At 37.8% G+C, this 23,493-nt stretch overlaps 1 protein-coding gene across 1 annotated transcript in view; it reads left to right on the top strand.

Annotated features, from left to right (window-relative positions):
- The window catches only part of TRHDE (thyrotropin releasing hormone degrading enzyme), a gene marked incomplete at both ends in the record, with an annotated part of 200,774 nt that overhangs the window by 106,391 nt on the left and 70,890 nt on the right, over nt 1-23,493 (top strand). The window contains 2 exons of the mRNA XM_082279873.1: nt 5,229-5,294; nt 22,735-22,800. Coding sequence (XP_082135999.1) covers nt 5,229-5,294; nt 22,735-22,800 — 132 coding nt within the window. The remainder of the gene's footprint in view (nt 1-5,228; nt 5,295-22,734; nt 22,801-23,493) is intronic.

The raw sequence follows: 23,493 nt of genomic DNA, 5'->3' as shown, positions 1-23,493 counted from the left end.
TGTTTTGTGTTGCTGACATTTTTCTCTCATGAGAACTTATCAGAATAATGACGTAATTTTTGGTTCTTCAAGGAATAATGCTGAAGGAGTTTCTAGTTTATTTGTGTCTCTTCACACATGGCCTCTTGCCCATGCCTCTTGGCTTCTGCATAACCCTATGTGCTGGTTTGCTGACTTGTATATTGTTCCCTTCACTGCAGCTGCTTCACCAGTTCTTTATTTCAAGTGCTTTTCTTTGCTGTCTGTTCAGTATAGAGCATCTACCTTCAGCTAGCAAGCACTCTGCCCTGTCTTCAGGGCCTTCTGTCGAATACTACCCTTGCTAGTCTTCTTACGTAAAAGTATTGCATTTAGAATAAACCAAGATATGTTATTTGACTATATATACAAAAGGATCGTGTCACACCAGTTTTGTATCTCCACAATTCAGGAATTCCCCCAGAATGGGGAATCAGTCTCTGTATGCCCTTTCTGGACAGTGCAGTTGAATTCTCACTGCACTTTAGATGTCTGCGGTGCAGATGTGTACATATGAGCTAGTCACTCCAGCCTGCTTTTGGAGTGAATTGCAAGAGATGGGTGCTTTTAGAGTACAATTCCCCTGATCTGAGGTTTACTTTAAGATTAGATAAAGTGCATCCAGAGGTGACTGGTAAAGCCCATTGACTGTAAGGGAAGTCTAAACAGCTAAAGTGATTATAGTCACAGGTGCTACAGATGGCTGCACTGAATCTGATGTATCACTTCCTGAGTGGCTCTGCAGCAGTACTGTTTTGTATGCAGTAGTCATGTTTTTGTGGGTTCATATATAATACTTAATTTGTTTCCTTTTAAACAAAATTCCATTTGGTACTACCTTTTGTATTAAAAAATGATTACAAGATACAAGTTGCAAGTGAAACAATTAATTAAAGAATTCAAGTATAATAAAATTGAGACATTCAGTAAGTCATAGAATTAAATTGACTTACAGTAATTGTGATCTCTGTGATGTAAGAGGATCAAGATGTAGGAGTGGGTCTTTAAAATTAGTTAAAACTAATCTGGGATCCAGGATGCAATCACATTACTTTATGTTGGCATGGAGAGAATTAGACTGAATACCTTAGCTCGGCTCTGCATTTTGTAGATTTCAAAGACATGTTCAGTTTACATAGAAAGGAATTCTGCTCCTAATTTTGGTTATGGATTGTCTTTACCATGTTGTGAGTGTACAAGTTTCTTCAGGGGAATAAAGCACATAAACTTCCATCCCTTCAGGCAGTGTTGGCTCACTGTTCATGAGTGAGTCTTTTCCCAAGAGCACTTCGCAAAAAACAGCTGTATGCACTTAATTTCCATGAAGTAGCCAACATATTCTACTTTCCTTTCCTATAGCGATGGAGTCACAATGCTGAGGCTGAGGAAGCTTCAGCTGTGTCATTGGTTAGATGAGGAGTGTGCTGGCTGATCTTTGGCAAATGATTTCACTAGGGCGTATCCCAGTTTCCTTTTAATTTGCAGAATATTGGCATTAATCTTACAGAGCACTTGGGAGATCTGCTAATGAGCAATGCTTCACCAGACCCAGGCAGTACCATTAATCATTGAATGAGTAACTAGTGTATTTGTCTGAGTAGACATATTAGGCACAATGGCTAAGGTGAGTCAGATTTTACACTGGCAGAACTAGGTATGTTTTTTGAATAGGAAAGAATTGCTTTCCACTAGACCTCTTAAACCAATGTGCTTTACCTCTTGATAAGGTACTGAGTCATCCAGTGCCTGGAGGAAAGCACTTAAATCATCAGTAAACAGTCATTCTGCCCAGTAGGAGAGGCAAGTTTGCATCTCAAGACATCCTATGTTGTTCTTCAGTTGGACAAATGTTGGCAGAGCAGAAGTAGCTCTGAAAGTGAAGTGGGGAGCAGGCTCCTTGCATGTCAGGGTGTTCAGAGAGTGATGCTGATAGGTTCCAAAGGGCATCTCCTGCAGCAGAACAGATTTGTTGGGATTTTTCTGTAGGTTTAGGTCTAGGTCAGAGAATCTTTTAGAAGGCATGGCAGTAAAGTCCTCTGGACTCCATCTAGTTTGCTGCTTGTTGCTCTGCTTGCCAGGTGGATAGGCAGAGGGAATGTCAGCACATTGGGCCATTCAGAAAACCCCAAAGCTATGTATTTTGTTTTTCCTATAATTGAGCTTACTGCACATACCTTCTTTACCTCCCAAGACCCTCTGGTTAGGTCATCTTCTAAGCTCCTCCTTTTAGTAAGCCACTCTTCTTTATGCCAGTTACCTCTTGCTTTTTATCCTTCTGCCTGCAAACCTGTTTTGCTTCCTCTCTAGTCAGAGTGCCAGTGTTTTGTGCCTTGTCCTTCCCTTCCCAGAGCTGTGAACATGTGGATAGCTTCTGCTCTTCTTATGAGGGTATCGCTGTTCTCTGTTCTGCCTGCTCTCAAAAGTGCAAGAAAGGTGAAATGAATGGTTTCCTCCCATTTATTTGCCCCCCACACCAATGGCTTCATTTGCTCATGCTTCTTCTCCCATCTCTCCAATACACTTTTTCCCCTCTTAAGGTTCTCTTGTTTTTTGGATCCATTCCCTTCCTCAAACAAGTCAAGAAAACATTTGCTTTCCCTGAGTGGGGAAGATGGCAGAACTATTGTTCTGGAAGCTGTAAGAAGGGATTGTGGGTTTCCTGGAGGTAATTAATTGGTAGAAAGTACTTCTAAAGTAGCTGTGAAATGGGTTCTATCTTGAAAAATTAATCCTGCTTTTGTGCCTTGACTCTCCATTCAGTCTTTGCTTGCTGTTTTATTTTGTTTGCTGTGTAAAGGCCAGCCATAGTCCATCCAAGATGTGTCTACATGTTACCTGTGAGAGGAATTCTATAATTTCTTTACAAGTATATGATAGTTCTTGGTCTCTGGATAGAAAAAAAGACTCTGTGGGCAAGATTATATGGAAGTATTTGCTTGGTTACTTTTTACAGAAATCAGTAGAGTCAAGGTGCTTATATAAATATATGGCTTGTTACTCTGTGAAATTTAAACTCTGAGAAAGAAACAAGGGCGTCCTGGAATACTAAATAGTGAGTAGGAAAAGGGATGTGTGATGAATGGAAAAACATCTTCATGTTGAGGATTTTGTCTGATCTGTTTTATGTTTTACGGTTTTTTTTGTTTCTGCTACAGATGTTTTGGATTGCCCTGCCCTACAGAATAAGTAGGATTTATCTATTTAAGAGATTTTTAAAAAATCTTCTGTTTATCTGCTTAAACAGATTTATCTGCTGTTTATCTGCTTAAATGTGTCTGAGAACTTTACTTGTTCTGTTCCTCTAGTAATATAAGGGCAATAATGTTTCCTGACCTATGGTCTTGGCTGCTCAGGTAATAATCTGTTTTGGAAGGTGTTTTTTCCTATTCTGCTATGCGTTCCAGACATGATTTGTCTTCCAGTAAGATTATATACCACCATAACAATATAGCCTAGTGTTAATAATGAAAACACCATGTTTTGCTTTATTCACTATTCAATTGCTAAAAGTAGCTGCAAACATCTCCTCAATTAATTTTTTTTTTAATTCAGTTACTCTGCAAAATATATAATATTTGTTGTTGCTGGCTATATGAAGGACTTGTGTTTTCTTACAGCTTACTAATAATTTTCAAATATTTTTGATTTATGTCATTATTTCAAATGTTGTTTATTACAGATAATCCATTCAGTACTTAAAAATAGTCACTGTATAAAAAAATCAGTGGAACACATGTAAAACGATCTAAAAATCAACAAGGGTTAAATTTCCAAACTACCCTGAACTTTAATTTAGCAGGAAAAGACATAAAGTCTTGTTTTGAAAGCTGAAGGTAGATAAATTCAAGTAAGTGAAACTAGATACATTTCAATTAGTAAAATGGTGTGTAGCTTTCACTGTGAGAGTAAATATTAGTTGTGACACATTCTAAATAGTACTGTGAAACTATTCTATTCTTGAATCTTCTAAAATAGATGCTATTGTGTAAAGAGAAGGCATAGGGGTCTTTGCCTAAATTACTGTTTGATCTCTATTAATGCAGACTAAATGTTGTAATAGTCCTTTTGGCTTTAGAATCTCTAAATTTTTGAACCTATGAAATGCTGTTCTTTTTAAAAATTTTCTTCTATTTGAATGTTAAACTAATTACTGAACCTTCGTCTCTAGATGAGGTTGTTGAGTTCTAGCATCATGTTTTCTTCAAGCCTTTAATTCACTGACTTGCAATCACAAGGGTCCTTCCTCTTGTACTGTCATCAGTACTAAGTATAACATTTAAACATTGGGATTGGAAGGCTGGTTGTCTTGAAATTATATTGTGAAGTGGGATATTATAGCTAATGGATATTATAGCTAAAATCAGATCTGTGAAGTTATTTCTGCTTGAAATAGAGCACTTGTGCAAGGGGAAAATACACAGCAATTGTGGTTCTGAGAGGGAGTGAGAAAACACAAAAAGGGTGCTTGAAAAAAAGCTACTCTTGCAAGTATCTGTCTGTTTCTTGAGTAAGTACTGAGAATTAGAGTCACCTGTCTTGTAGATCTCTATACTTTGCCTGAAGGGGAAAAGGGTAAGAACTGCTACAAGTAGAGAAAGAGTGCTATACAGAGAAAGAGTGCTATACAAGTACTTATCTCTTTGCATGACAGTCTGGAAAATAACCTGACTATTAATAAGTCAAATATATATATCCACATCTTACAAAATTCTTATGGTGATTACTCACTTTCACTCATCAGATCTTGAAGGCTTTTACAAAGGGTAGTAGTATCACTGAATCCTGATCGTGTAATGGAGATAAAAATACTATGAATAATCACTGAGGTAGAATTTGCAGTGGACACTATTTCTTTGCTTCCATTTAAAACTGGGCATTTCTGTTGAGTGCACAGAAGGGTTGGGGTCAGTCAGCTGTGGAGCTGACACATGCATGCTGCAGCAGTGGGGAGAGTGTGTTGTATGACCTGCACCTTATTCAGTGTATGCGGCAGGATATTAACAGTATCACTTTGCCTCCCCACTTTTCCTAGTAAGCATTTGCATTATCTTCTCTCTCTCTCTTTTTCATCCTAGCACAAATAAAGATTGTATTAATTATGGGTTTCCAGGATATTAGTGTTGGGTGGAAATGTTTCGCTTCAGAGTGTTTTTATTGTGTTATATTGACATTCAAAACTGGTAACTTTGTTTCTCTATTATTTCCCATAGGGTGCAGCTCTGATTCGAATGTTGGCTAACTTTATGGGTCACTCTGTGTTTCAAATGGGCTTACAAGTAAGTAAAGGCATTTCTGTCTTTGTGTAGATGTGTATTTCTAGCAGTTTCTCTTGCTCTCTCTTTTTTCTTTTCAAGCTATATTTGCATCAATTTGTGGAAATGTTTCTTTACTTTAGGACCATCTGAGGTACCACTGTGTCTCTGAAGCTGAATTTGATTGAAGATGCACCTGTATTAATCCCTTCATACACCAAGAAATTGCACTGGCATACAGTTTTGTGTAGATTACCACATAAAAGTCATTTTATCCATGTAACAACTATGGTGAAGGACTAGCTGAGGAAGTAGCTACTTCTCTTCACCTCCATTTGACTGCTGGTCTAACAAATAATAACAATGTAAGCCAGCTGGAAAATAAACAGCCCTAAAATGAATAATGCTTTTCAGATAAATATTTTTGTCATCCCCTCCTCCATAGCAAAATCTTTCAGCTTTATTTTTACCTTTAATAAGCATGGAGTACTCCTTGCCTTAATGATGTTTTGAAAACTCACTCTGTCTTTTCAAAGAAATTTAAAGAGGTAACATTTCTATACAAAAAGAAAGAAATTCAACATGCTGATTACCAAGGATGAACTCCTTTCAGCAATAATTCAGCACAAATGAGTGTTTCGTAAACTATTTAAAAACAAACAAACCAAAGCATAAAAAACAATGCAACTCCCTCTATTCCATTGAAATCTGCTTGAGTAAATCATGTTACAGGCAGCTGTGATTGATGAATTATGTATGATGCAGCCTGCTACTTAGAAGTGTCCTTTAAAGTAAATTGATGTTCACCTGAAATACAATTATGCTAAGTTAGAAGGAGCAATCAATCTTATCTGTTCTTAGTAAGCTTTTCATTTTGAAATTTAAATAAACTACATCTAGGATCAGGTCATTTTTTAACAGAATAATTCTACTTCTAACCAAAATAAATTGGAAGATAAAATATAAAACAAAAATTAAATGAATGCATTGGTCATGTCAGAGGGGTGTTTTCCATGCAAAGGCAATGAAAGGAAACTTGCTGAGGAAATGCAGCTTTTTGGAGAGTTTACAGTACATTCAGGGTTTGTAGCATAACTTACTCATGGGACCCAGCTTGATTATTTTCTTAGTTGTAACACCAGGTCAGATGAATTAGAAAAATTTCTCATCCAGATGAGAACTCTTTAAATCAAAAGTTTCCTTCATAAAATCTTGTGTATGTTGAGGGTAAAACCATCATGTCCATTTAAGCCAGTAAGACTTCTGTCCTTCGTCCAGCAAACTCCATATTCCAGCCAGAAACTTTTGCCTGGACAGATCCATTTGTAGAGAAATTCAATAGCACTTTTTCCCGATGAAGTATGTCACTCAGGGTTTTAGAAAGCAAAAGTTTTAGTGTGTACTTCTTAAACTCTGTTTTTCTGTTTTCTTCTATGTTTTCCTGAGAAATAACAGTGTGCAAGTTGTCCTGAAATAGACTGAGAAAAAAGTTCAGATCAAAGAATAGCTGTGCAGGGATTAATCATAATTACCATAAAGTTGTAATGTAGCTTTGTTTTTTGATTTGAATGGTTTCCTATTATTTCTGCTTTTCACTGGTTTGGCTCTAAATAGAAACTGTTCTGTTTGTTAATTAAAGTCTATGAAAAATCTAACTGTGAAAATCTGACTAGTGGAAGTCTTGGCATCAGTTCAGTAGAAGGATGATGATTTTAACTAAAACCAGTTTGAAATACAGATAGAGATTTTCCATGTGTATGTCTTCAAGCTGAACAAAATAAAACATAAAGTTCATAAGCTTTTTCATAAGCTACAAATTATACAGTTGGAAATATCTGTCAATCATTTAATTCTTTGTCTTCTGCGAATCTAACAAAATACTGTTCCTGCATTGTACGTTTGGGAGGCTATAGCTTTGCTAATGATAAGGGAAACTGGAGGACTAATTTACCCTTTCTGCCATGCACTGGTTTAGGCATTTTAGCTCTTTAACTTGGTACCATCACTTGGGATTTTTAATTATGTTGCCTTGAATCCTGTTTTAACATGGAATTCTAACATTCAACTAAACATCCTTTCTGCAGGATAGGTGCAAAATCAAGTATTGCTACTATTTAAAAATCTCTTCAAATAACAAATACTCTGAAAATGCACTTGATGGTTCATTCCTCCTTCTAATGGCTTGCTGAGTAACTGAAAAACCTCCACAGCCAGTTTTTCCAGGGGAATGCTGTGGGAAATGGTGTCAAAGTCTTTAGTAAAGTCTAGGTAGACAAAATCCATAGCCTTTCCCTCATCCACAAAGTAGGTACAGAAGGGGACCAGGTTGGTCAAACAGGACCTTTCTTACAGCATGCTGGCTGGGCCTGACGCCCTGGTTGTCCTGTATATGCCGTGTGATGGCACTCAAGACAATCTGCTCTGTGACCTTCCCTGGCACTGAGGTCAGGCTGACAGGCCTGTCATTCCTCAGATCATCCTTCCAGCCCTTCTTGTAAATGGGTGTCACATTTGCTAACCTCTGGTTGTCTGGGACTTACCCAGTTAGCCAGAACTACTGGTAAATGATGGAAAGTGACTCGGTGAGCACTGCTGCCAGCTCCCTCAGTACCCTTGGATAGATCCTGTCCCTTCCCATAGGCTTCTGTGTATCTAAGTGGTGTAGAAGATTGCTGACCATTTTCCCTCAGATGTTTGGTGTTTCAGTTCTGCTCTCTGTTGTCCAGCTCAGGGGGCTGGGTACCCAAAGAACAATTGGTCTTACTACGAAAGACTAAGACTAAGAAGGCATTAAGTACCTTAGCCTTTTCCTCATTCTTTGTCACTATGTTATTTCCCATATTCAGCAAAGGATGGAGATTTTCAGCCCTCCTTTTGTTGCTAAGATATTTACAGAAACATTTTTTATTGTATTTTACAGCAGTGGCTAGATTAAGTTCTACTTGGGCTTCAGCTCTTCAAGTTTTCTGCCTGTATAACCTCACAATGTCCTTGTAGCCCTCCTGAATTACTTTCCCCTTCTTCCAAAGGTCATAAACTCGTTTTTTTTCATCTGAGCTCCAGACAAAGCTCTTTGTGCAGCCAGGCTGGTGGTCTTCCCCACGGGCTTGTCTTTCAGCACATGGGGATGGCCAGCTCCAGCACTTTTAAGATTTCTTAAATATGTTCAGCCTTCCTGGATGCCTTTGCTCCTCAGACAAAAGCCCAAGGGACTCTCTCAGCCAGTGTCATAAACAGGCTGAGGTGGCAGTTCTGCCAACCCCTCTCCTTACTTCTCCAAGAATTGAAAACTCTATCATTTCATAATTGCTGAGTCCAAGACGCCCTCCAATTATCATTGCCCACAAACAAGAGGTCCAGCAGGGCAGCTTTTCTAGTTGTCTTGCTCACCAACTGTGTCTAGAAGTTAACCTCCACACACTCCAGAAACCTTCTATACTGTTACCTGTCCACTATATTACATTTCCAGTATTAATGTTATTTCAGTTCTTTTTAATGTATTAGCTATGTCCTTAAGTGTTTAACAGATGATAAAAAAGAGTAGTCCTGTAGTCTTATTAAACTAGCATAAACCAAAAAGAGTAGCTCTTTATTTGTGTTTACATTGTTTGTGGTTTCATCAAAATCAAGGTGTGATTCATTGTCTTATTAAAATCTAAAGGATTAGAGCTTTTATGTAAGAGAAACTGCAACAGGTGAAGTAATCTTTAGGTTAAGGAGAAGAAAAAATAAGGTTTAGAGCAAGAAGCAAAGAGGATTGCTACCTTTTTTGTTAATTGCCTGTTTTTCCTTAGTTACCTGGCATATGGACTTTTTGAAGAGCAGGTTGGGAAGGCTTGGGGGTGAAAAATCCCTTATTTGTCAAAGAAAACAATCGATGGTATTAAAAAGAAGAGAAAAGTTGATGGAGGGTAATGGGGCTCTTTGGTGGATATACTTTACCAATGAATATGATCTGAAGGAAATGTACAAATGTGCATGTGATCCATAACACTCAGCAAACTGTTCTGTTGAGGAGTCTGCGAGGAAGTAAAATTTTGGTAGAGATGCTCATTTTTACAGCATAGATGTCTTTGTAGAGATTCATATCTGTCAAGAATAACTGGCCTGTTCCTATCACAGTAAATATACTTGTCAGTCAGTGTGATTGTAGTGTGGCAGTTCCACAATAAAGCTGCATCCAAGAGACTAGTGAAGGTATGATTTTTGAAAAGCCCTTTAAAGATACGATGTCTTAAATCATATGACATTTTCAAACAGAAGATTTCATAACAGACAGAACATTCTCACTGTAGCACTCCGTAGACAAAAGCTAAAGAAAATGTATTTCTGTTGGCTGTAATGAATAATTGAATAATGATGGTAGTAGCCACAGCTGGTAACACTTGCATATGAGAAAGTTACACTATTATTTTTGTAGAAAATGTCTAATAAATCCTTCCTTCTCGCAGTAGGTGATTTCTGTCTTTTTAAAAGTTCTGGCATCTTTCATGATGTGCAGTTTCTTATGCTCCAGGAAAATTCAAGAAGTGCACATCACTGAATGGCAGTACTCTTCTTACACGATAGTGTTGCTTTTTCAGTCTAAAAGCTATTAATCAGGTAAGACAGTGGTTAAAGTATGGAGAGGCTTGGTCAGCACCACTTGCTCTGATTATGTTTCTGAATTGCACAGACTGATAGAGGAAGAAACCATAAGTTGGCCTTATCATTCAGTCATCACTCTGGGTGGTAATGTGCAATATGATACTAGGTCTGTGTGAGATTTTCTTCTGTAGGCTGTTGTTCCAACTCTGTGCTTGAAATAGATGGTTTCTCACATGTCTGTTGTCACTGAATTGCGTTTTTGGGAAGGTTGTACTGCTTTGTAACAATGCATCTCTTCAAGTAATCAGTGCTTGGTTTTTTATTTTTTTCAAATTAAACAGAGAGAGAAATATCAGTGATTTGAATGTCTGGTAGATGTGTTTCAAAAGGCACCTCCAGTGCTGTAATGAGATATTTCTGCACTGTTTTATTTAAGTTTTCTTGTATTTGGTTTGATTATTTTTGAGCCTCATCTCTATTACTGTACGTTTGTCAACACTGCATTTCATTTGCTGTGTGACAGCTCATTGATCACATAGATCTGTATCCTTTTGAACTTCACTTGCTGCTATGTATGTGTTCATCACTCACTCTGATTTAGTGCATCATCAGCAGTTTGAATTAGTTACTGTAGGAATCGCTGCTTCTGTGATAAATTAACTGCTTTTTAGGCTTCACATTGTACACTTGGAAGAATTTTCATACAATGCTGTGGATATATACTGTCTCTTTTGGGCCACTGTATTGAAACAAATTAGTCAGTCTTTCACAGGAGCTGTCTGGGGAAGTGTGGTGTTCAGGCTATTAAATACAGCAAGGTTCAGATTTCAATCACTTCCCAGTATCATAATACTGGCTATTTAAACTTCCTTTCATCTGTACTGCTTTTTCCTGCTTTTTAGTTACCTACAATGTGCATGAAACAGTAATGCATGAACTATATTAATCTATTTCCATGGTATTATATGATAATCTGGTTTTTACATAGTGTGTTAAACAGTGTACCCAGTTAATCATACCTGTTTATTATTTGTTTATTGCTGATTTGTAACAGTTAGTTGTTTGCTATCTCTAATGAGACATCATTAGAGACTTCTTTCAAGAGTTTTCTGTAAAAACATAAAAAATCTGCAAAGACAAAGAAAAAATCAGGCAAGGATCAAGGTTAGTGAAGCTATGACCTGTGATGCTGCCCTCAGATCAACAATGCACATGGAACTACCTGGAGTCTTCCTTTGCTCAGCTGAAGGATGTACCTTTTGTCACGCAGGAGGAGCATCTTAGAGTACCTCTGGTGTTGGTAGCTGGTGTGTTTACTAGATGTTGAGTAAAGTATTTTTCAGCTGCCTCTGCACCCACCTCCTCTGGTTTAGAAAAGCACAGTGTGGGACCTTGGTGAACATCAAAGTATCACCATGGACATTCTGGCAGTTTACTGTCTAAGTTAGTTGCTACCAATCCCTTTATCTGAGAATTGTCAACTGGAGAACTTGAGCACGTTAAAGGGAGGACGTTACTGCATATCATACAAGATTGTTAACACCTTTCACCTTTTTTGTCCCCTCAGCATTTCTTTCGCTTTTAATTTACATCACCCTCGATTTTAGTTTGTTTGTTAAAGGAATTCAGTGTTATGCTGAATTCCTGTAACTTTTTCCACCTTGACTTACACAGGTCAGTAAAAGACAGTAGGTCAGTTTCTTGCATAAGAAACTTCTATAAGTTGCAGTGTCACAGTATTTTTTTCCTTTGAAAGTGTTAAAAATGTATAACATAGTAAGGGCCAGACTTGGATATCCCTCCAAAAATGGAAATTCTTCCTCTAGCTCCAAGAGTATTTGAGTATGCTGTGTGTTATAGCAAAATGCTAATGCTTAAAGGAAAATGGTGTCTGAAGCTGCATAATTTAAATGTACAGTTTTTGAGAAATGCTAAAGTTAATTTTATTTTTCCATTCTTTGGTTTTTTTTTTGTTTTTTTTTTTTTTTTGTGTGTGCACCTTTACCAGGTTTTTAATTATGCAAGTACTCTGTGTTTTCTACATAGGACAAAGTCTGATTCAGTTCACAAGCTGGACCATGTTAACTGCATTGTTCTTCTGTTCCTTTTGTTCAATAGTTTCATATACTTTTCATTTGCTTTGTAGCTGAGTTCCTAACTGCTACATTCAGTTTTCTTAAATCCCATCCAGTGTGGTATCAGAGTGCATCACCAACAGTTAATGCAGAGGGTATAAACCTCATAGGGAGGGAAGGCATGGTGCTAGGGTGGAGATCTAGGCACAGAGAAATTTAAGTTAAAATTCCCATAGGTGTGAAATATGCAAAACTCCCATGTGTCTTAGCACTTAGGGATTAGAAGAGTTTATGCGTTCAAAGCACAGCTTCCACTGGCATCATTGTGAATTGTGAGCACCCGGTGTGGCTGCTGCCTCAGCCTGTGATGACTCCAAAGTGGGCCTCCAGGAAATGTTGATCATTCAACTAATATTTCTTTAAATAAATTAATGAGAGTGGAGTGCCTTTACATCTGAGGGGAAATTGGACCAATGTGAGTAAAATTAAAAAGAGCCATGAAATTTGGATATCTATTTTAAAACTCAAGAAGATGTTCTGTTAAAATATTTAGCATTATAAATCCCTTCAGATATTCAGAACAGACGTCACATCGTATTCAGTCACAGAGTCCTGCTCTGCTACAAATCACACCACAGTGTTGTCCTGAAACATGTTCTTTCACCTGGTGTGCAGTGAGCTGATCCACAGACAGAGTGAGGGTGTTTGATTTATCTACAGTTCTACAGTTCAACTGTTACCTGTTTGAAAGCAGAACATCAGCAGAGCTGAACATAATGCACCCACAATTTTAGCAGCCACACACCATGGGTACTGGTGGGTTTTGCCCCATAAACATTGGTGCTCTGCAAAGGGAGCTTTTTCCTGAAATGGTGCATTAGCAGAATACTCCTGTTTGGTTGTATTAACTCCTTTCCATTCCTTCTGCTCTGCTTTGTGTTCCTGGAGCATTTGGTTCAGACAGGTTTCTTCCCCAACTGGGTGTTGCCAAGGGTAAGGAGACATTGGCTCTTTGCTTTCTGCTTTGGGGCCTGAGTCTCCCTCTGAGCTTAAGCAGCTGCGAGCTGTCAATGCAGGGAGAGAGAGGGCCTCTAGCTGCTGGGTTACCTAAAAGGGATCAGTGCTAGGAAAAAGTATTTTCCTGAAACGAGATCACTTTCCTTCTGACTTTTAGAGCTGTGCTCCTGTGCATGGGGACAGAAGAGGAAAGGACGCACTGATAAAATAAGGTAAAATGTGATATTTTTCAGTACTTCCTGGTGTTGACTGAAATTCTGGAGCAGAATTCAATCTAAGATAGAATTCAATCTAAGATGGACTCTTTGAAGATAGGACTTCAGTTCAAACAGTTTGCCCACATTGGAGGTCCCAGCAGGGAGACATAAAACATGGTGAGGGTAGGTGCTGCTGAACCTCAGTAGCCAGTGGTGTCCCCAGTGCCTGGGTTCAGAGCAAGCTTATGGATGGTATTGCCTTCATTAGGAGGAAGTCACGGTGTTCTTCAAGCTAGGACAAAATGTTACTTTGCTCTGCTGCTAAAGCTTCTTACAAAAAGAAAAACAATTAATACACACACTGTGTATAAACACAATTTATTTTCTCAGAACAGCATTGCCCTTTATGGCAATGTTAGAGTCAGTCATGTTGTGTAGCTGTTCAGTTGGCATGCCTTCAGTGAGCTGCTTCTTTTTGTTGCATATGAAATTCAGTTATGACTGTTTTCTACTTTATTTTTATTCTAGGAATTATTAAGAGGATGAGTGATAGGTATGAATTCCCAGACAATGTCACCAGGCTCAGCAGCTATTTACAAAAATGTTTTCTTTTGGAATAGAATTACACTTTTCCTGATAGCAGCTCGGTGCCAGCCTTACCTCTGCTGCTACAAGGCAGCTCAGTGGATTTTACAGGGCACTGGAACATTTTGTGTGTGATTCTGCCACTCTTATGCAATCAGAATTTCCATTAGCTCTTTAGAAGTCAGTGGGGATATTTTCAGAACAAATATTGCAGGATTGAACTCTTAGTTAACACATTATATATATTGGAAATTAAATAAATAAATCTACTTCAGTTCAGTCTAGTGGAGGACATTTAAAAAAAAATTGTCCTGAATCCTTGCTGGACAAAACAGGCTGTTGTGAAAACTTTCTCCTTCTCCTTTTCTTTCTCCTTCTTCTCTTCCACCTCCCTTTTTCCCTTCCTCTTCCTTTTCCTTTGCCTACATGCATTTAAAGCTAAGTTACTGTAGCTGGGTAGACACATATAGCTGGATGTAAGGGCTAATGATTTTTAAGGTGTCTTCGTTTTGCAAAATGAAAAAAAAAAAGGTGCAGCTCTAGGGACTGAGTTGTATGAAGGTGTTTTGCACCATGAGAAACATTTGCTCACTGATACAAACAAAAAGTATCTTACAAGTCAGAGCTCCACTGTTGCGCTTCCGTATCTGTTATTCACTATTACTGTACAAGTGTTGCAGGTCATTATGATCTAGACACAGTGACATGCTTACAGTAAGTTTTCTCGATTGGTTTATGGATACCTTTTCATAGTAAGTAGCAATAATTTCTTTCCAAGTCTGAGGTTTGTATACAGAAAATTGTTACAGAAAAGTACAGCAGAGATTTTCTGCCTGGTTAGCAATTCTTGGGCATAGTTCAAGTTAATGCAGAGGAATGAGCAGCCAACCTGTCACAATTAGAAGGTGCTGTCCAAATATCTCTGGAAGACTTTCCATCTTTTTTTTTTTTGTGTGCACTAAGAATATATTTATTGAGCAATGTGTGGTTTTAGGTAAAAGTGTATGAGATGAGACAGAATTAAATCAATGTACAATTTCAGTCAAATATATGCAGTTTAATTTCAGAGAGTGCTTTATTTTGGTAGCATTTGTCCTTAGCTAAGTAGTTTAGTACCACTACCAAATAATACATCAAATACATTTTCCTTTAAAGCCAAGCTTTATATACTAGCAGGTTTCTCACTGCACAACAGATACCATCAGACTCTGCCATGCACTAACTCAGCCGTCCATCTAACTGCTCCCTTTAGACTTTGCTTGCAAGCTGCTTTGCCAGCGCACTGCAACTGCTGCTGCTGTGTTTCAAAATGGAACCTCCCTCCTCTTCGTGTTAGTAGCTAAAGGTGAAGCTGAATTTTACAAGGGAAATAAACCTCTCAATTTTGTATTTCTGATATTTTAACAAGGATTCTCAGCAAAGCAGGATATATTTTAAAGTAGCTGGAAACTTGCCTGAATACAAATTTTTAATCGGTTTTAGATGCCCAATTTACTTTGTGTTCACAGAGTTGCACTGCAGAAGATTATTTATTGAAAAATCGAGTTCCTTACAGTCATTTGAAGTTTTTCTTCTTTTCTTGTGTTGGAATGAAAATGACAGGGCCATGTTGATTTCAGTTGGCTCATTTCTAATTTACAGTACTGGTTTCTTATCAACAAGCAGCAGGTAGAGCAAAGAAAGCAATCCCATTGACTTAATGATGGCTCTTGCCTCCTTTCTTTTACTAATTTCTCCTGTATCTCAGCCTGCATATAACTGGGCACAGGTCCTGTCTGGATCCTCGAAATGAATGTTATACTCCTAATACCATGGATGAGATACTCTCAACATTGCCCTGATTTTTCTCCCGCAAAAATCAATGCTTAAATTCCCATTGGCCCATATAATGCCAGAAATGTCAGTTTTGCTGATCTGATTATTGTTAGCCTGACTGGGAGTATCATGAATTACAAAGGAAAAAGGACAAAGTAAAATGCTATAATTATGTGGTCCATTCAGCATCATTGGCTCCAGAGAAAATGAAGATTTATTTCCATGTGTGGTTCCAGTTTCAGTCTTTCTGATTAGTAGTTATAGCTTGCTGTTTAGACATAATGATTTAATTGCAGATATGACATGTTGACTGGTTATTTTCCAGTTGCTGCTGGCTTGTCAGCATTATATCACTGTTGTATGTGAAAAAAGTCTAAATGTACCTTTTGGAAATTAAGGGCTAGAATTTTAACTGGCGTACAGTGATAGGATTCCACCAAGTTCCTTCCCTAGGATTTTACGTGTTGACTGAGATAGTAGCCCCAAGAGAAGGCAAAAAACAGCTGAAGTGAATTTTTACATGATGGCTTTGAAGGATGTTGCACACCTTTAAGGCTTTTTTAAACTTCTTTTTACCTGTTTGTGATTTTGAACTAGAAGCTAGCTAAGAAGTTCTTGGTAGTAGACATTTTAAACAGGGTTACACAAAAGTTCATTCAAAGCAGCAGAAGGTGGGAATTATTGGATTAGTTAAACCACATTGTAGCCCCATGTGGGCACTTTAAAAACTGAAGTTGAATTTCCTGTTCTTTGGTTCATGATAGAACTTCCATTGTTACTTGAAATTTCTGAATTTAGTTTCCTTCAGTTCTGAATGCAGTGTCCACACATTAAGTTCTAATGAAGGTTAACTAATTCACTGTAAATATTAGGTTATTGATGAGAAATGACAAACCATTACTTAAACATTTGAAAAGAGCATTTGAGCATTGCTTTTAGAGAAATGCACCTGAAAATAAAAGTTTTGTTTCCCTTAAATGTGATGCACTGATAATATTTCTCTTAACTATATTCTGGAATCACCACTGTGTATATTTCTGTCCAGTATCTTTCATAATACTTGGCACATACTTGGACAGGACACTGGCTTAGGAAACCACTATTCTGTTTTCCTCAGTGCTGCCTCCAGCTGCTTGTTCCATCCATTTATGGCCACACAGCACCATTTCATTTATACTAGTGGAAGAGTTTGGAGTCTTCCTTGGTAAACCTGATCAAGGAAGGAAGGTTGTCCTTAGTGGGGAATGTTCACTTCTATACAGGCCATTTCAGAGGCCTAGTCTGCTAAGCAGCATCACAAACAGGGGGATGGGGCCCAGGAGCAGCAAAGGTTGTGGAATGTGCTTAGTCTGGCTGTACCACCAAAGTGTCATCAAACTGTGGTTCAAGGCAGATACAGAAATGCATTTGATGCTGTGACTGTAACAGATGTGATAATTTTAGTGCTAGGTAAGGACTATCTACATAGTCAGGCCTGCTATCTGCAGGCATGACTTTATACTCCTGATATGCTTGCTATTTCAATATAATTTTGATGCTGTTTTTTTCTTATTGTAAGTTGAAATGCATTTTCAGTTAATTAAATTATTGACATGTGAGTAACTTTATTTTTTGTAGGAAGAACACATTTTAATGCAGTAGGAGGTTAAAGTATAGGAAGAAAATCAACATATTTGATCCTCTGGTAGAAACTGTGATGAAAATATATTGTATGACTCTAGTGTGTTCTGTAGGTTGGCAGTTTCTTACTAGACTGCCCGAAAGCAGTTTTGGGCAATTCTAGTAAAACAGTGTAGAAAGTGAAGCACTTGCTTGGCTTATTTCTCCAGGAAAAACCTGTTTCAGATTTTTTTCTTCGCTGGCTTTGCAGTAGTTCTTTGACAACTGGTCTGATAACAGCTGTTCTTTCAGTTTGGCAGTAGCTCTGCAGCTTGACTCACTGGTACAGACAGATTAATTCTTGACACAAATTGAGTTAATCCCCAACTAATTTGCCTTACACAGTGTTGACCATGACCAGTAAGTGAATTTACCTACTCCTTACTTTGTATCCTGTTGCTTGTCTGCCTGCCCAGCCAGGAGGGTGGTCGCTTCTCTTCCTTAAGGCTGTTTCTCCAGGGTTAGTTGTACAGCTGAAAAATATTGCAAATCTAGTTGGCTGTTTTAGCTTTTCTATTCAGTAGAATATGGGAATCTTCGCTTTTTTGTAGCTTGCTGGTAGTCCTTTACCACTGGTTCTCACTCCCTCTTGTTTGTCACTCACCTTTGCAAACATATGCACTACCCTCTGACTCTTGCCCAAGCTTTTTTATTTGAATGTTAGACGATGTCAATATAATATGTGATAGCAGATTTGATGTTAGCAGTTTGAAGGAAGGGAGGAAAAAGGTGCATGTTATAGTCAGAGAATCAGCATCTGTCAGATGGTATCTAGTGGCTTAAGTATATAAATTTCTAGGGAAACAAACACACTGGATTTGATACCTGGATCCTTAGAGCCTTATTTCTACCTGAACTAAATGTTTTTATTTGTAGCTTTAAATCTTCTGTGATATACAGCAGTCATGTATAAAACCATCAAACAAGAACATATCATAGGCTGAAGGGAGGAGGATGTGCACTGAGGAGTAGGAATGAAATACAAAAAAGGGAGGTAGAGGCAAGTCTGCTTTTCCTGAGCCTTGAGAAAGGAGGAATGTAGCCACAAGAATTCGAGATGAAAATAGTTTGCTACTTTTTCCTCATGCATACAGTGGAATTTTCCAGTTATCTTTAGGAGAAAAATGAAATTATTCAACGTCAATCTGTTTCAGATCTCAGCAACACTCATGTAAGTCAGGAGCTGTTCCTTCAGCTGATCAATCAACTTCATACAGATTAACTGAGAAAGGAGTTTAGTCCTAGAACTGCTATTTTGGTTTCTGTTTATAGATGTAAAATCTTCCATGAAAGTAAGACACAAGTTTGGAGACTTATTCTCCCTTTACACTTGTTTAACCTTTTGGTATTTATCAGTCACTGCCTTTTGTTAGTTGTGAGCATTATCATGTTTGGATAGTAGGGTAGTTCATTTTTTTTGAGACCAAGAGGCTTATTCAATAGGTAATAGTGCAAAGAAATGGAAGACTTTTTCCTTTTAAATAATCTTCTTTTCCTAAAAGAACCTAATACAATAAAAGGTCTGCAAGTTTAATCAACACAGCATTACTAAAACCATCTTTCAAAATTCTTTAGCATTTTTCACTGTTCCTACTGCTGTTCAAGCTATCTGCTCCAGTTTTCAAGAAATAATTTCAAAAGCATTGAGCCTTTTAATTCTTTTTTGGGGGGAGATTAAGATTACGTTTGATAACACATTATACTGTAATCCAAATCTGTTGAGATTTTTGGAAAGATCTTATGTTTTGGTTGTTCTGTAAATAGACTTTGTTTTCAGGGTATCACAGAGTCAGGATGTTTATTTATTTATTTATTTAATGTTAAGAATTGCTAAGACATGTTAGAAAACTGCATTGTCTGATTAATTTTTTATTGATGGAAATGAATAGATCATATTCCATTATTCTTTTTGGCAAAGAGTGGCTTCATGTTTTAATGTCAAGATATTAGGAAGAATATTACAAGAGGATGCATGTTGAAAATGTAAACCCAAATGATTACTTTCGGGTGTGTCTTTTTGATTAATTTTCATGTTGAATGACAGTGCCCTAGGGTCTGTGAACTCTCTTCCTACTTTCTCCATGACAATGAAAAAATTTAGAGGCAGCATTACAGTGAAGGAGAATGGAAGAGTTCTAGAAGAGCACTCTTGAGTCTTGAGTTGTTAAAGAGAATTTCATGCCATCTTTTGTGCTCACAGGTACTGTAGGGTTATAGCTGAAAGGAAGGTGGCTAATGCAGATCTTCATGTTCCAGCATACTCCTGTTGATGGAACAGCTTTTGTCGATGATAGACTTGCAAGTTTATGATGGGAAGCAGCCTTGCAGCCAGATGGTTTTGGGCATATGTGTTTATGAGTAAGTGGCTTTAAGTCACTTTGCCTCCTTTGGAGCTGTGCTGAGCACAGCTTAGATTCACACAGCTGTGTTTTCAGTGTCATCCTCCTTTTCCATTCTTTGGCTTGCATCTCTTCTGTTTGCTTTGTTTTTTTCTGCTGAATGTACAGGCAAAGGGGTGGTTAATACTCCTGCCCTGGAGAATTACAGTGAATAAGAACATGTATTCTGCCCCTTTGCAAGCTGCTTAAGACTTAGATATGGGTCCCCAGGAGGAAAAATGGATTATATTCCTGCTTGTTTCATCCTTAAAACAGACAAGCAGGGTATGTGTGGATCTTTGGCTCCTATTTTACTACTTCCTGATATGTATTTGATGCTGATATGTCTTTTCTCTTCCTTTTTAAGCTGAATGCCTGTCAGGGAAAGAGAAAGTGAGGCTGATCATCTGGTAATGAAAGTTCAGGCAGGGTCACAGAAACTATTCAAACTACCTATGGAGTCAGCAGCTTGGGGTGGTGGTATAACTTTGCAGCAGAGCTGGGAGTGGTTGGGTCTGGTGGAGTTCTCAGTATAAAACCTGTTAAGCTCTGGGGTGGGGACACATTCCATATGTATCTGTAAAAACATGAGTGGCTTGGGGAAAGTCAAGTGGGGAGCAGTAATGCACTGTGTGTTCTAATGCCAGAAGTAGGAAGCAGCAGATGAAACCGGCAGACAGGCAGGCATTTGGAGCAGGTACCACACAACAGATCACTGAAGTGGGAAATGCTCTTTCATAAACTGTTGCAAATGCGAATTTGTATAGGTTAAGAAACCAACCAGCCAAATTCACAGAAGAGAACTATTAAATGCAAGGATACTAATCTGCTTAGGAATTTTTGTGCCATGAAGTGCTGGATAATGGAAGAGCAGTTGCATGCTTTTCTGGTTTTATACTGTTTCCAGGTGTCTGCTACTGGTTATTGTTGAAAACAATATATGAGGATAGGAGTAGGAGGATATCTGATGAGACCTGCTTCAGAAGCCTCTGGCTCTTGTGCCTCTGGAAAGTGCACTCAGATTTGAGAATGCAATGTAAATGTACTATTGAAAGTCTATTTTGATACATGCTGTCACTTAGGACTGCTTTTTGTGTAAGTACATGTTTGATAGCACTCCTAGTTTAATGCTGTGTTTATGGTCTTGATGGAACTTTCATGGAATAATGACAAAATTGATGATTAAGTTGTATGGTACCAGGATTGTACCAAGATGTTGTGTTTCTTACTGTATTTTCTTATTTCATGGTAAAGGTTAGGATTCCTTTTGTTTTTCTTTGTGAGATAAACATGTTAGATTGGACAATAATAATTTTTTAACTGAGTGACAAGCCACATTTAAACCTCCCAATCTGTGTATTGGGAGGAAAAAACCCAAACAAAACCAAACCCAAAAGAAAAGGGCAGAAGCATTTAATCTCTTTGCAGTCTTTCCGAACACAAAGTGTGAAAGTCAGTAATGGTAGATTGGTAAACAGGGTTATTGCCAGGATGAAATCCTCAAGTGTTCCACCCATTTTATTTTGCTCTGATGATTCTGAAAGCATCTCTCAGAGGGACCAATGTATGCAGCATTTTCTAGTACTGCTTAAAATGCGGGCTGTGTATTTGTTGTCATTTATTTACCTTGTCCCACTTTTGTTTATTCCTATTTTAGCTTTCTAATTTGCAATTCAACTTCTTTAGCTTTGGAAGCTTTTGAATGTTTCATTGTGCCTTAAATGATTCTGTATTTTTAGGCAAAATGGATGCACACTGTGCTATAGGTGCGGCCTATATAATATTGTCTTTTTTCTGATTTAGTCTCATGACATTGTTAAGACTCAGCACTGCATTTACAGAGTCAGTGTTCTATTTAGCCTTTGTAGTCTGTGATTAAATGGGAGTTGTTGCTTGTTTTACTATGAGTTGGCTGACAAAAGCTAAATCTGTCACAGGTGCTACAATTTTTGTATCAGAAAATTTGCTTTCCAAATACTAATTATTCCCAAAGTATCTTACTTCACACAAAACATACAGTCAGCAAATTTGTCCCAGTTTTATCATTGTGCAGTAAATTAAGGTTTGTCTTCTACCATTGTGTAAAGTGAAGATGGTAGAAATTCAATTGTAGGAGAACAAGTTGATGTACAACCTCTGATCTGTTTTTTTCACTTAATTCTCCCAATCAAATGCTTGAAATGTATGTTATTCAAATAATCACTGCTGAATTTCACTTTTGTAACTGAATGAGCTGTTGTCAAGGGACATGGGATGGTGGGAAACAACAATGTTGTCTTTCCAGAAGTCATTAAAAAAAGGAAGTATTTTATGCCTGAAAGACCTAGACCCAAGCTGGTCATATGCTTAAACTATTAGTTTGGGAAGTTATTTTAATATGATGAAAGCTTTTGAGGAATTATCTTTCCGGTTGTTATGGGAGAAGAATGGACCTTCAGTTATTGAAACTGTGGGAGAATAAGTGAAAGCTTTCAGTTTATAACCTCCTCAGACTCGGAGTCACATATGGCGTGAAAACACACACGTAGGTACCTGTGCACAAACACGGAGTTGGGTTCCTGGCACTTCCTCCACTGCTCCCTGTTGTGGAGAGCCTTTGTGATAACCTGTTACAACCTTAGTTTGCCAGTATGATGTATTTTGACATTGAAGGGCCAGGATCTCCCTAGATAAGAGTTTGCAGTTCAGATATTCTATTGCTCAGTTAAATCTTCTGTAATGAATCCAACTGTCATCCGAGTGAACAAATTTTTGACACTAGACAAAGCAGAATGACCTGCTAAAATAGCAACTGGAACTGTGTTTCAGCAGCTTCTCCTTTTGTTGCCAAGAATTACCTAGGAACCCCTTCTAAGGTTAGATGTATATTCTAAATATATATCTTCAAAATACTTAAATTATAGAATGACTTACACAGAAAAGGAAGGGCATTGAATGTTGTAAATGAAATTTTTAGCAACAATTTTTGCATTGCAAACTAGCTTAAGGAACTGTTTATTTATTCCCTTAGGATGAACATACTGTATATTTCTAGATTTCTAACAAATGCAAGCATTGATGTGATTTAAATTCTAATAGCAGTGATGCACAGCTCTAGTCGTTTGGCTTGTGTATAGTAATACTGATTTGTATTTTTATTTTATTTCTGTAGGACTATTTAACCATTCACAAGTATGGCAATGCAGCCAGAAATGATCTCTGGAACACACTGTCAAAGGTAAAATGCTTTAATCTATTGCACTGAGGGAGAAACAGGAATTTGCTACGGTATTTTTCTTGGTGAGATTGGGAGTGAATAGTGCTTATTGAGTTCTTCAAACCACAGAGCAAATATAAAAACTGATGCAAAGAAATTCCATTTGAGTTAACCTAGTGGCAACATTAAAAATATGAGTTCTGCAGCATTTCTATTCTTTATGTTAGAATATATTCTCCTGCATGTGCTGTGTCACTGATGTGCATTGAAAGATACCTCATGAAATCTGCTATCATTTGACTTCAGTGGCAGCACACTGAGACCCATAAGCTGGAAAGCACATGAAAGTGCCAAGCTTTGGCATTTCCATCATGTGTGTTTGTGATTTTGTATGGAGTTAAGATTTTTGCAAAGGACAAAACTATAACAGCTTTAAAGTTTGGTGTAAACAGAGAACTATTTACTGTAACATTTGGCATGCTGTAGAGACTTATATTTGTGTATCCAGGCTTGGCTTGAGTTCTAGAGCCTGGTCTAGGGCTCCATAATGGCAGACTATAATTTCTGTAAGATGAGCGAAGCATGCCTGAATTTCTCCTCTGTGGGACTAGTCGGAGCTAGTCTGAATCTTCTCCGGAAATAAAGACAGAGTGCAAGGCAAGGTCGAGTACAGTCCGAGAGTTTTGGCACAAGTACCAGTTCAAGCCATACAAA

The sequence above is a fragment of the Coloeus monedula genome (assembly GCF_965178545.1).
Source record: "Coloeus monedula genome assembly, chromosome: 4".
NCBI lineage: Eukaryota > Metazoa > Chordata > Aves > Passeriformes > Corvidae > Coloeus > Coloeus monedula.
This window is presented reverse-complemented; position numbering and strand designations above follow the sequence as displayed.